This window comes from Corythoichthys intestinalis, chromosome 8 (assembly GCF_030265065.1).
Source record: "Corythoichthys intestinalis isolate RoL2023-P3 chromosome 8, ASM3026506v1, whole genome shotgun sequence".
In the NCBI taxonomy this organism is placed as follows: Eukaryota; Metazoa; Chordata; class Actinopteri; order Syngnathiformes; family Syngnathidae; genus Corythoichthys; species Corythoichthys intestinalis.
Window position 1 is genome coordinate 26,565,380 of NC_080402.1, and position 13,773 is coordinate 26,579,152.

Genomic DNA, 13,773 nt, shown 5'->3' on the forward strand with positions numbered 1-13,773 from the left:
TCCAGAAGAGGACTGGGAGAATGTGTTATGGTCAGATGAAACCAAAATAGAACTTTTAGGTAGAAACACAGGTTCTCGTGTTTGGGGAAGAAAGAATACTGAATTGCATCCGAAGAACACCATACCCACTGTGAAGCATGGGTGGTGCTGGTTTTCTGCAAAGGGACCAGGACGACTGATCTGTGTAAAGGAAAGAATGAATGGGGCCATGTATTGAGAGATTTTGAGAGAAAATCTTCCATCAGCAAGGGCATTGAAGATGAGACGTGGCTGGGTCTTTCAGCATGACAATGATCCCAAACACACAGCCAGGGAAGAGTGGCTTCGTTAAAAGAATTTCAAGGTCCTGGAGTGGCCTAGCCAGTCTCTAGATCCCAACCCCATAGAAAATCTGTAGAGGGAGTTGAAAGTCCGTGTTGCCCAACGACAGCCCCAAAACATCACTGCTCTAGAGGAGATCTGCATGGAGGAATGGGCCAAAATACCAGCAACAGTGTGTGAAAAGCTTGTGAAGAGTTACAGAAAATGTTTAACCTCCGTTATTGCTAACAAAGGGGGTACATAACAAAGTATTGAGATGAACTTTTGGTATTGACCAAATACTTATTTTCCACCATGATTTGCAAATAAATTCTTTAAAAATCAAACAATGTGATTTTCTGTTGTTTTTTTTCCACATTCTGTCTCTCGTGGTTGAGGTTTACCCATGTTGACAATTACAGGCCTCTCTAATATTTTCAAGTGGGAGAACTTGCACAATTAGTGGTTGACTAAATACTTATTTGCCCCACTGTATATTATTTGTTTTAAAATTAAAATGGACACAATGCTATGCAGAGGTGTACTTATAATAATAATTTTATTGACAAATTATACTATTTACAGCGGCGGCAGAGAATTGGGGGGATGCGAAATGTTTACATCTTTGGTGGTGGGGGGGCGTAACATAAAATAATTGAGAAGCACTGGTTAAAGCATTAAAAATGTGCTCCCAACCAGTTTTTTTGTACGCCTAAACAGTCAAGGAGTTGTACAAAAAAGTATAGCCTTTACAGATAAAGATCGCTTGCAAATATTCATGAAGGGATATAAATAAGGCCTGCACAATTTATCATTTGAACATTGACATCGCAATGTGTGTGCAAGCGCAACAGTCCCATCGCAGGACGTGCAATTGTTTTTGTTGTTTTTTTTTTAACACGGAAACCTTCGTTTTGCTTCATAAAAGCTGTAACTGCGCAGAGACATAGCTTCCTGGCTTACACAATATACAGCAATCTTCATCATTCATTGATGAACCCCCTTAGGCTGGATTAAACTGTATTATATGAGTACAATGTGGTCATGGTGAATAAACCAAAGTCTTTCCAAACAGAGCTATTCAACTCTTCCGGTGAAAATTCCTCTAGTTTTAATATTGCAATATATATCACAAAGCCCCCAAAAGTCGCAAAGCCATTTTTTTCCAAAATCCTTCAGCCCTAATATCAATCATGTGATGTAATGTGGTCTTCATTCAGATGGTGGCAGACAGATTGATGATTTAGAACATGTGTATAGACATAGACTTTTTCTTGACTAAGAAATATACTGTAGTAAGACATAACAGTGGACTAATTTAGCAAATGGCCGTTGGTGTGTAGTTAAGTTGTTTACAAATGAAAGTCCACAACACATTACACGCATTCAGGCATAATTTCACACCCCCCACTGACCTGAGCGACATGATCTTGTAGGCATCGGGCAAATAGCATCGAGTGTTCTCCATCTGCGCTGGGTCCGAGTCGCAGATTTTGTCGTCTGTGCGGCCGTAGTTGGCGCTCTCGATCATGATGACATCCGTCCCCGGGCATCGGAGTTCAATGGGGTAAGATTCACACGACAGCTCCCGTCGCACAACTGCCATAGGGATGGGCGCACGGCTAGAGGCTGCAACAAACAACAGAGGTCATTTTGATTTGGACGCAAATAAGACAGTTCTTTAAAAAAAGTGAGAACATGTACAATATGTTATGATGCATTTTTGTATTTTAGATTAAAAGAAACAATAAACAAGATATGAAATACATTTTTGTTGTCTGGGCACTTTCGGGGCAATTTCATGGATTCACAGAAGCTTATTCAAAGTTGCTGATACCTAATTATGCTATCTGGCTTCGGATTCAATGCAAAAGTCCATTTTCTCAGTGCTTAAATAGGAAACGTGTCACCAATCCTAGTGAGACTGAAAATGACTGATCTGCCCCAGATCTTTGTTGGCTGCTGGTTTTCACTCCCTTGATTTTTAAATGAGTTGATCTGATGATGCCCCCTTGGCTGATGAAACATCTGCTAGGCTATTTGGGAAAAAAAAGAAAGAAGCGAAAGAAGAGAAATGCAGTGATTTGCTGTTAATATGGTATGTTTGGATTTTGGTTGACCTGGATTTAATGTGTTTTTGCCAAAGGCGAACACATTGTCTGCACCTCCACTATAGACAATTGGGTAGGCTTAGTCATAGACTGAACCGATGCACAACATAGTCATATTCAAATGTATAATAAGAATATTGGCCAACATTATTTTCTTTCTGCTTTGTATGTGATGTTAAATTAGCTCAACGATGATCTTGGAACATGATTTAACTGATAAATTGTTGAAATAATAGACATATGTTGATGCCCATACCTCCTTACACTCCACAAAATAACCTGCAGTAAGCTTAGTTAATACAATAACAACAATTATACTGAAAATAGTGCCAGCCTGATACTGATGATGAGTGCCTGAATGTTCCAAAGGGGATTTTAGTTGTTGTGGAATAACTTGGGTGTTGTTATTCACTATCCGTTGAGTGCAAAGATCCCTGTGAGCACCTGCTACCATCCCTTGATAGATGAGGTTGTTGCTGAGGTACTCTGTTTTATCTATGTTACCAATGAGCCTGGACCAGCTGCTCTATCCATTTGAATTATGTACAGTAACCCTGTGTGGTGATAAATACACTAATCTACCAAGCCTGCAGTTTTATCAAACTATTTGCCTAATAAAATGAATTAAAAATGAATATGTAAATAAATAGTCGAAAATATCTGTTTCACGCAGTGCTTTATTAAGTCCGACCATACTTCAGCTCACAAAGGACCAGCAAATTGATATATTTCTTTTACCTTTTTGTTTTTTGGATAACAGACACATCTTTTGAAACACATGGACCACCATCACGTCAATATCAGGTTTTACTACATGACAAAAACCCCAGATGTCTCGTGGGATGAATGTCTTGGCAGGTAAGTGGAAAGCAGTCTGATATTGTTTTTTTAGCATCTGTCTTGTCGTTGTTGTTGATGACATCATTTCATAGGCTTCCAAAAAGCCATTAACACCCTTCACTCTGAGAACTGTGCCAAAAAAAAAAGTGACAAACCAAAGACAACATCCCGAAAAAGTGAGGTTCAGGAGCAACTTTCTCACTTTCCTTTTTCTTGTAACCATAGCAACCTCGTCATCCCTTGCTCTGCCATTGGTTGGGCGAGCATCAGGGTTACACAGATGCAGTGAAGAATCTGAATGAGCTCAATGACACGCTGCCCGGGCTCTAGTTAATGCCGCCCTTCATCACAACCACACACACGCACATGCACACGCATAGGACACGCATGCACACACATTCGCATCTACACAAAAATACACAAATGATGATGACGTAGATTGTAGAGACATAAATTCACGGCATGTGCCGCGCCAATATAGGCGCAGTTCTTGAGGGCACCACATTGATAATGGTGTAAGATGGCTTAGAGATAAGACTGATATATAAATGACATTTACTGAAAAGGTCCTCTCTAATGAACACACTCATGTAAACGCGCACGCGCACATTTGCCCACGCACACGCATGCATAAAGACCCACAGGCTATCATTCAACTTTCCGAGTAACTTATGAATAGATGTGTTTCATAGTAGTAGCAGAAGCTTTGTGTTTGTGTGTTAGAGCGGCATAGTGGGCCAGTGGGTCATTACTGCCTTAATGTGTATTTCCTTGAATGGCTTTATCATGTCTTAGTGAGCATGAATGTCCGTTTTGAAGACAGAGGTTAATTGAAGCGTGACAGGATCAATACATTGTATTGTAATGCTGACGTCTAGACTGGCTTTGGCTTAGATGTCTAACAAGGTTGCCTTGCGGGATCTCGACAGGGCATAAAGGCTGCATTATGACATAAACAGAAACACCTTCAACCCATAATTCAAAATAAGAGGTCTTGCAATTAATCCCAACGCAGTAAATGCTATTAGACACGCTGTCCTGTCTCATCTTGTTTTTATTAGCAGCGTCACCTATAAAACTACTCAGTGTTTAACACGCCTCTCAAAGACTCACCTATATTAAATATTTGTGTCAGTCGCATAACAGATCTGCTTCTGGCAAATATTTAGCTATGTGTTGAAGCACACATGCGCCAAGGTGCAAGTGCATGTAAATGCGTCTGCGCTGGTCTAAGTGGTGACATAAACTTGGCAGCTACAGACGACACAGCCAATCTTATTTGGACGCTCTCACCGCCTCTGGGGACTGAAACAAAAGGATATCGATTTTTACATTTGGGCCAAGAACAAGAGAGTGGCAGATGAGGTGAAGAGATGGAAAGGAGAAGGCGAAGGTGAGGGAGAGGAGGAGATAGACTTATACGGTGATTCCCCAGCTTGAACTGCCAAAGTGTTTTGGCTGTTGGTAGTGTTTGAACAACAGATGCAAACACTACAAAAGATATTTTAAAGGATAAACGGGGAGTTAGTGTCCGACTGCCGAGAGAGTCAAGTAATCACATTGATGTTCTCAGTGCCAAATGTACTTGGGTGGGTGGTTTGGTGGGTTAGGATGTTGCTAGCAGTTTAATATATCTTGGAGCTCATAGTGAATACAGAGCAATGTTTAATTAACCACATTTTATCTGAACTTTCCTTGCTAATGGTGACCTTGTGTCAAATTGCACTCCCCCACCAAAGTTTCAGGTGAAAATGAAAGCATGACTTGCTTGAAGTTTGTCATCAATGTTTTTTGTGATTTGATTGCAATGGATTTTGTCAGTCAAACCAATGTACAAATTAGCGGATTTCAAATTGGTGGTGGTATAATGTCACACCGTGCTGTATTGTGCAAGTACCTGCACATTTCATGCTTCCTACACACCGATTTGACAATGGCAATATATGCTCGTAATTTAAAAACTTGCCCATCAATACAACTGAACGCCAACAATTAATCAGGGCAAATTGTTTCAATTTAAACATTGAAAATATTCAGATCAGGGCTGCAGCTCTTGATTATTTTAATAGGCGATTAATCTATCGACCAGTTAGTTTGACTAATCGAATAATGGGATTAGGAACATTGAATGCGTTGCAGAATATATTTTAGGAGATGTAAAATATTTCTTCAAACTATGCAGAATTCCACTTCATTTAAAAACAAATTTAAAAAAAAAAACCTGATCTTATCCTCAAATGGTATAGAAAATAAATAAATGAGGGTGTAAGTACAACAAAAGAACAATTGGCTAACTTGCAAAAGTCCGCTAGCTTAAATGCTATAAATGCTATGTTTGTTTGTTTTTTTACAATGACCTTAACAAATTGTTCAAACTCATATTCCTGCAAAAAACGGCTAAATATACCTCTAAACTAAATTGCGAATGTCTAAAAAAAATATTAGCTCAAACAAAAATGTACAACCTTCTGTTGGTCTTAACAGGGAGCAGTTGGATTCAGCCATGTTACATGAGTTATGTCATATTCACTGATGCCACTAGAGGGCAGTGTATCCACCCAAATCAATAAAACTAAATGCAAATACTTTCAAAACAAAACCATTACAACGCCACTCTAATTAAATGAATACTTGATGCAGCAAATTTTGATTCGAAGCTTTTTTTCTAATAGAATCACTCGAGTTTCGATTAATAGTTACAGCAGTAATTCAGACTGCACTGAGTTGGACACATATTATTGAGAATTAGAGGATGAGTATATAATAGGATTTTTTAATGCACACTGTTTTGCAAACCTGATTAAACTGATAAAATCATGTTAAATAAAAAAGTAGATAAATAAATACAATAAAATAAAAAACTCTTTAGGTGCTCTTTAGGTGGTACTGCAAAAAACAATCTGCCTCAACAAGAGAAGCAACAAGCCAGCTTGAATACTTGTATTATGATTTATGTTTAACATTTTACATTTTCAGTCCAGTTAATTTACAGAAATAATGACTGTTATACTGCGTTCAAGTCTGTTAAAGTAGTTGGACAGTCAAAAACACTGAAATGTGAGTTAAAACATTGCCTAAACAACGTGACTATTAAAAAAAATTCTGAGCAATTACGTAAAAAAAACAAATGAAGGAAGTATTTTCTAAAATGTAGTAGTCAAATATCATAAGACATTCAAATCAAATCTGATTTCTCTGCTCTATTATGTTCTCATAGATTTAAGTCGACAGATTTATATTATATCAAAGGTTGGCTTTGATATGTTAAGACAATTATATTTTTTTCTACCACAGAGACAGCATTGTGGAATTCTCTGTTTTTGATGGAATTGCGTTTTGTAGTTCTAGTTTCATTTTATTGTTGACGAATGAAAAAAACAGCAGTGATGTGAACCATCTAACAAGAGCTTGTGTGTTCCTGTGTCATGGACCAGACAATTTATGTGTGCTGCAATCTATACAGCTATAAAAGTTATAAAAGAATATTTTGGAGCTGAGATTCACCATGTTATAGAAAAAACATCCCCACAATCCCTGCATGTGCTTTTATAGAGGCGAGACTTTTCTCCTCAGAGCTCCCAAGTGACTGAAATGTTGCCTTGGTTGAGGCACGAAAAGTGCAGCAGCTTTTCCTTGCATTGTCAAAAAAGTACTGAAGCCACATAAATCAGCCGCCCCCTAAAAACACACAGGGTGACATTTGGAGGTCACCGAAGTTACCCTTTGTACGCATTACAATTTATTTTAAATCAGTTCCACATTTACCCTATTGATGTCTTTTCCATCGTCATGCTTATTTAGCATAATACACCTTAAAAGTTTTTGACTTTGCCAAAAAGGCGCACTCATTGTATGGATGTACCCAACTCTGACTTTTTTAAGGCACTTCGGAAAACGCACCGTTGATTTATGATGTTGTAGTCTATTGTTAAAACGGTTATGTGTGCAGGAAGGTCGTGGTTTAAGTTGTGTGAGGGTAGCTTGTTGAATTTGGACAGCCTTTCAGTGTCAGGTTTGTACAAATAAACCTGTTTTGGAGTTCAGGCAATACTGACCTTTTTTTGAAGAGTGACTTCTGGTGGAAAAGTATAGCAAATGTGACCAGAGATGGGTTGCAGTTTAAACTTTTATTTTTAATCCCATACAGGGTGTTTACATTTCATGCATACATAGGTAATGTTTGAGTTTTACAGTACAGTAAGTGAAGTCTTTTTTATGTGCAGCTCAGCTGTATTTAACTTAACGCCTTCACTGTTTTAAAAATTTAAGCATATTTTAAGGGATTTAAGAATATACAGTATATATATATATATATTACAGCAACACTTGGTAACTTTCAGCCTTTATAAAACATTTTCATAACATTTGTGATAGTATGTCGACTGAAAACTAGTTGAATGACACCTCTTTTATATCCTGAGGGGGTCTGTATCACTTTCACTTGCACTAATTAACTTTGAGGAGGGTGGCAGGAAGCCTGCCACACAAAAAAACTACAAATGTGCTGACTGCTTTACGGCATACGTCACATCCCCTTTGCCCATTGAGCATAAAGACAGAAGTCGATGTAAACGCTGTTGCGCGAATTTTGCAAAGATGGCGGAGCAACAAGAGACAAAAAGTTTTGTCTGAGGAGGCAAAAAAAGGCGGGCTACCAGGATAAACAGAATAAACATTGGCCCTGGCGTGATGCCTGACACCCCCCACCCCAACCAAACACGTCAGCGCTGACGAGTTTAGCCTCACTAAGCCACACCGTTACTGACTGTCATATGCTATTGTTTCGCCACAACTGGATTCATTACCTTATTACTTTTCATCCTTCACACAGCTGCTGGAAACAGAAATGTTGTTTAATACATCTGCAGGGGAATGGGAGATTGATTGATTGATTGATTGATTGATTGATTGATTGATTGATTGATTGATTGATTGATTGATTGATTGATTGATTGATTGATTGATTGATTGATTGATTGATTTTACGATATTACGATGTGGGCTGGTCCTCATGGGAAACAGTCTTCCTGAAGGCAAAACACTACCGCTTTTGTCCACCAACATCGCTACAATCGACCAAAACAGAAAAGCTACCAAGTGTTTCTTTTAATAAACTTTAAAAATAATAATAATAATAATTATTATTATTATTATTAATAATAATATTATATTTGAGTATTTTCAAGACCAATAAAAGCGGGAGAGAGGTAGGTGAGTGACACTACGTGATCGGATCGGGACTGCTCATCTGTATTTATTTATTTACTTTTTAATGGAAAAAAAAAATCCGCGATGGACTGAGGGTGAGACGTTTGAAGTGCGAAGCACCTAGGGATCACTGTATACACTAGTCTACTTTTAACATCAAAATTTGATTCATCTATATTTATCTTGGGACTTGTTTATTTCAGTTCACCATAGGCATTCATATCAAATTTAGATTAACTACTCAAAAACGTATGAATACGTTCTATTTTTAATTGTTTCAGTGTCCCCAAAACGTATTTATACGTCTTTTACATTTTTTTTTTTTTCTAGGTTCTGATGAAACTTGGCTCCAAAGCACAATGCTCAAAATCAATTTTAAAGCAATAAAACTGGCCACTGGAGGGCAGTAGCGCATTTGGTAAGAACTCAATTGGACCATGAAAAGAAATGAATGAAGAGAAATAGGAAACGGAAGTTGGAAGAAGTAAGAAGCGTGAGAAAAATGTGGAGAACGACAAAAAACACAAGGCACATGCCCCACACAAGTTCCCTAGGTGAATTCTGTTATGAGGTAGTGGTCACTACAAAAGAAAGATTTAATATAAAATCTATCTTGATGAGTGAGACAGGCGGTGATGAGGGAAAAATTTACCCTGTCTGCCGATACAGTCGCAGCCACAACAGCATCATCTCTCAGTTCAATAGTTCAGTTATGTTTAAATAAATTGTTACAAATGTTATAAATTGTTGCTATCAAAAGCTCTATTTGTCTTGTTGTTTATGTTATTTTGTAGAAGGAAAACATTATTGAGATGTTTGGGATGTGACAAAAGCAAAAAATAGCTGTGTTAAAGTCAAAGTTATGTTTGAAATGAACGCTTTTACAAAAAGCTCAATTTCTCTGTTTTTTCATCAGAAATTGGAAAATTGCTCAAACTAAGCTATTTTCTAATGCTGATTTCTAAAGAATGGAAAAAGATATGAACTATTTTTTTCCTGCTGAAAGAAGAGAGTCTAATCTTTCTTTTGGTGGGTTCCATGATTATATAGCAATAGAACAGAATTTTCTGTGGGCCTTGCAAAATCAGTCAAAATCCGGTAAAACGGCCGGGAGCGAAGGGGGTTGCTCCGGTGAAAATGGCTGGGAGTGAATGAGTCAATGAATGACTGAAAGTCAACGATGTTCCTCATTGTGGTTGCTAAATTGTGCAGGTATTACTTTCTTCTTTCTTAATGTGCAATAAATATTAAATACTCCCTGGTTGTATTATTCAAAATGGTCCGGTGACTTGTTTGAAATGTTTTACTTAATTAATTTACTGTATCAGAACAATTATCGTGTTCAATCTATTGCGCATCAAATCTTGCACTGGAAAAAATCTTGGTCAGTCGTCTAAAGTAGGCACAATGGCATATAGTGTAAGTAGATATACTGTAAATGCAACAAAGACATTTTGTCAAATCTTGCAGCATCATAGAAATTAAAGCGACTCAAAAGTATTGAATACAGCTGGCATTGGTGATCAATTCAGTGTGTCAACTGGAATAGGCTGTGTTTTCCCATCACCCTAATCAGGATAAGTAGTTGAAAATAGTCATAATAATTTAAATAATTAATGGCACTGTATGGATAGTTGGGTGGGTATGGGAGACCACCAGTTACTGTAGTTTTCATGAGATGCTTTCATGTACAATAAAATTAAAGAAGTCAGGCTCCAGTAGAAACAGGAGGAACACTGCAGTGATCTACATAGGTCACATTAAGAAGAATGTTCCCCAAAATGCATGCATCTCTTGGCCCTGAACTAATGACAAGTCATGGCTCTGTGAAGGAGCTGCTTTGCACAATTCTGTGTCCTCAAGCTAATGGTCTTTGTTTCAACTAATCCTGCCTTAAGGGCCGTTTACATGGTGACTCTCCGAGAATACGAAAAATTTCAAATTTGCATTTGTATTTGCGTCTCCATTTGAACAATGTCGTAATTCCGCATGAAAACGATGTAGTATTCATGCCAGGCCCAAGGGGGCAGTGCAGATTCACAGGGCGACAGAGAATGATCCACTTTGATCCCACCAAGCTCCCTCAGCCCGGAAAGAAATATGCCCACCCACTCGAAGCATTGGCATTTTTCTTTTGTTCAAGAAGGCACAAAAATTGAAACATTCAACATATGTAATTTAACAATATTATTAAAACAGTAAATTAAAGCCAACATTCCGCCATATTTGCTGTTTTTAATGTTTAGTAGCACCGCTGCGCACGCCCAATGTGACGTGCAGGAGTGCTAACGTTAATGGCGCGGTCTCGCGCCGCGGGAGCCTTTGATATGCATGCCGAGGAAGCCCCCCTCAATCCCCGGCAATCGGATTCTTCCACTTTGGAGGCAGGATTCAGAATTTTTCGTCTTTGCCGACACCATATGTACGTGAGGCGAGTCCGCTACTCAGTCATTTCGTCTTAGTGTCGCAGAGTCGCCATGTAAACTGCCCCTAAGTATCAACAGCATCGCTTGCATATATCAAGTTATTCTTTAGACATTCATGCAAATTACTTTGACTGAAACTATATAGCCTATATAGCAGTCTGCTTTCTTTAAAGGAAGACTTGAATGTATCCTACATTTAATACTTTAAAACATATTCATGTCTTTACTCTCAGTAAGCACGGTAAGGTGCACAACCAAGGCACCTCCACATGTCTATGAGCAAATCAACAGCAGCTTTTTCCCACAACAGGGTGATTGACAGAAGCCATTAATGGGATTAAGGCCAAGAGGGCTGGAGCTTCCTCTAGCAAACTTCAAAGTGTAACAGCAACAGGAGAAAACGATAAACGATTGGGGCAAGGACAAGTATATTAAGAAAAATATTTGATCAAGATTATTTTGATTGATATTAAAATAATGACTAACAACATGATAATGGTGACTTTGTGCCGTGAAAAAAAAGAAAGGTTTACATAAAAAGTACCCTAACGAAAGCCAAGTGTGTATGTGTTTTCTTACCGATTGCAATGGGAGCAAACAAGGTTGAGAGGAAGAGGAGGCATCTGGTCCACATGACGTTTGGTTGGCCCGGAAGTAGAGGAGGATGTACTTCCTGCTTCTCAATAGTCAATAGCACAAAGGCCTATGGAGGGAAAACATAAAGGTGTCAAATGCCATGGTTTTCCTATCAGTGTAGAACAGCATTTAAAATGATAGAAAAGATCAAAATAAATAAATAAGTTAAATTATTGAATGCAATCTTGCATTGCAGACTTATAAGGATTTTTATTTGCAAGTAAATCCCACACTTCTAATCTCTAGAAAACACTTGGTATTGGTAAAAGCCTCTTTAATAAATAATGCATTAGTTAAAAAAAAATCTGCACTGAACTGTACAAATATACAAACACTAAACAGTCCCTGCTGCTTACTGTGTTCACAAATAACCTCCTCCCAGTTTGCTGCTTCATAATATTAATAATAACGCGATATGTTGACTATCACATTATGCAGATAGCAGATGTTTAAAAGCAAGGACACATTAAAAACTAATCAAAATGAAACAGTAGTATGACACAGTTTAATAGTATACTAAACAACATTGTTATAAAATATGGCTATTTTAGGATTTACAGCTCAAGTATTCATAGAGCCAATCGATGCGACAACTATAGGTTGCTTCATATTTGGAATTCTTGTGGCTAAATCTCAATTAGGACACTGTTCCACATTAGCATTATTAATGTGTGAGATGCATTGAAGCTTGTGTCCAATTGCGCATTCCACAGTGTAACAACGGTAAGCAATAAATGAACGGATGGTGATTGAGATTTATTTTAAAGCAGTGAGGCAATGGAAAGCATAATTTATTCTTCTGTATTCCAAAAGTGATTAAAACGGTCATGGATTTTTGCATCAAACCCAGTGAACCATCGATGCAACATTTTTCTTTTCTTGCTTCTTTGTTGCACGAGTTTAGATTTATTGATCTCTCGTTCCAGTGGGCAATTTCCAGGTTATGTCCAATTAAAATAATATTACCATTTGTGGGAGCATTTTAACATAACAGCAGCTCAGATGGCTCACAGCTCTGTGTGGAGTTGAGAGGAGCACAGGCAGGCGGAAGGGACAGATGGAGTAAAGCTGCAAGTTGGAGCCATGGGAAATATATCATGTGTAACAGAGACTATTGATCAGGGTGACCATACAGATTGGGGCCCAGCAGAGACTCTGAGACAGAGAGTATCTCCATCATGTCTTGCTGTGTAGGCAAAAAGCCGCATTGCTTCTGCTGCAACTATTATGTGAATAGCAGGTTTCTATTTCATATATTTAAACTGCCAAGCTGACACATTGACCTTCTGTAAGCATAAGAGACAAGATACATATGCATAATGCATCCTCTGAGTATCCACAATGGCAAAAGGCTTCATGCTGGAGACAGTACAGAGACATGTGCTCACTTGAGATTGTGGTTCCCTGGGAACACTCAAACTAGGCACATGTGACAATAACAGTGTGGTCATCTGTTTTTTTTTTATTGAAACAATCCTTTTTAAGAGTTCCAAATAAATCCTAGAAATCCAATAGGATTATGGTAATAAATTAGAATTTGCACCTAGCAGCTGCATGAAAATGTGGCCTGTTGCAGATTACTGTACATCCATATAAATCAAGAGGCCAGACTGTAGGTATCATATAAACCCATAACATTCTGAATGGTGTAGTAATAATGTCAACTTTTTAGAAATAAATATGATCCCCTTTTTGTTTTGTTTATACTTCATGAATTATCAATGGTGAATTTTGGCATATATGTATATTTTATATTAAAATTAGGGCTGTCAAACGATTAAAATTTTTAATCGAGTTAATTACAGCTTTAAAATTAATTAATCGTAATTAATCGCAATTAATCGCAATTCAAACCATCTATAAAATATGCCATATTTTTCTGTAAATTATTGTTGGAATGGAAAGATAAGACGCAAGATGGATATATACATTCAACATACGGTACATAGGGACTGTATTTGTTTATTATAACAATAAATCAACAAGATGGCATTAACATGATTAACATTCTGTTAAAGCGATCCATGGATAGAAAGACTTGTAGTTCTTAAAAGATAAATGTTAGTGCAAGTTATAGAAATTTTATATTAAAACCCCTCTTAATGTTTTCGTTTCAATAAAATTTGTAAAAATTTCAATCAAAAAATAAACTAGTAGCCCACCATTGTTGATGTCAATAATTACTTACACAATGCTAATGGGTGCTGAAGCCTATAAAATCAGTCGCACCCAAGCGCCAGCAGAGGGCGGCA

The 13,773-nt window shown here is 37.7% G+C and overlaps 1 protein-coding gene across 14 annotated transcripts in view; it reads right to left on the reverse strand.

Annotated features, from left to right (window-relative positions):
* adgrl3.1 (adhesion G protein-coupled receptor L3.1) overlaps nucleotides 1–13,773 on the reverse strand; it is a 301,163-nt gene that overhangs the window by 193,419 nt on the left and 93,971 nt on the right. For all 14 annotated transcript variants that reach the window (XM_057843335.1, XM_057843334.1, XM_057843322.1 and 11 more), the window contains exons 3-4: nucleotides 11,465–11,588; nucleotides 1,716–1,929 (exon numbers count right to left, since the gene is read on the reverse strand). In XM_057843335.1, coding sequence (XP_057699318.1) covers nucleotides 1,716–1,929; nucleotides 11,465–11,519 — 269 coding nt within the window. In that variant the 5' untranslated portion in view covers nucleotides 11,520–11,588. The remainder of the gene's footprint in view (nucleotides 1–1,715; nucleotides 1,930–11,464; nucleotides 11,589–13,773) is intronic.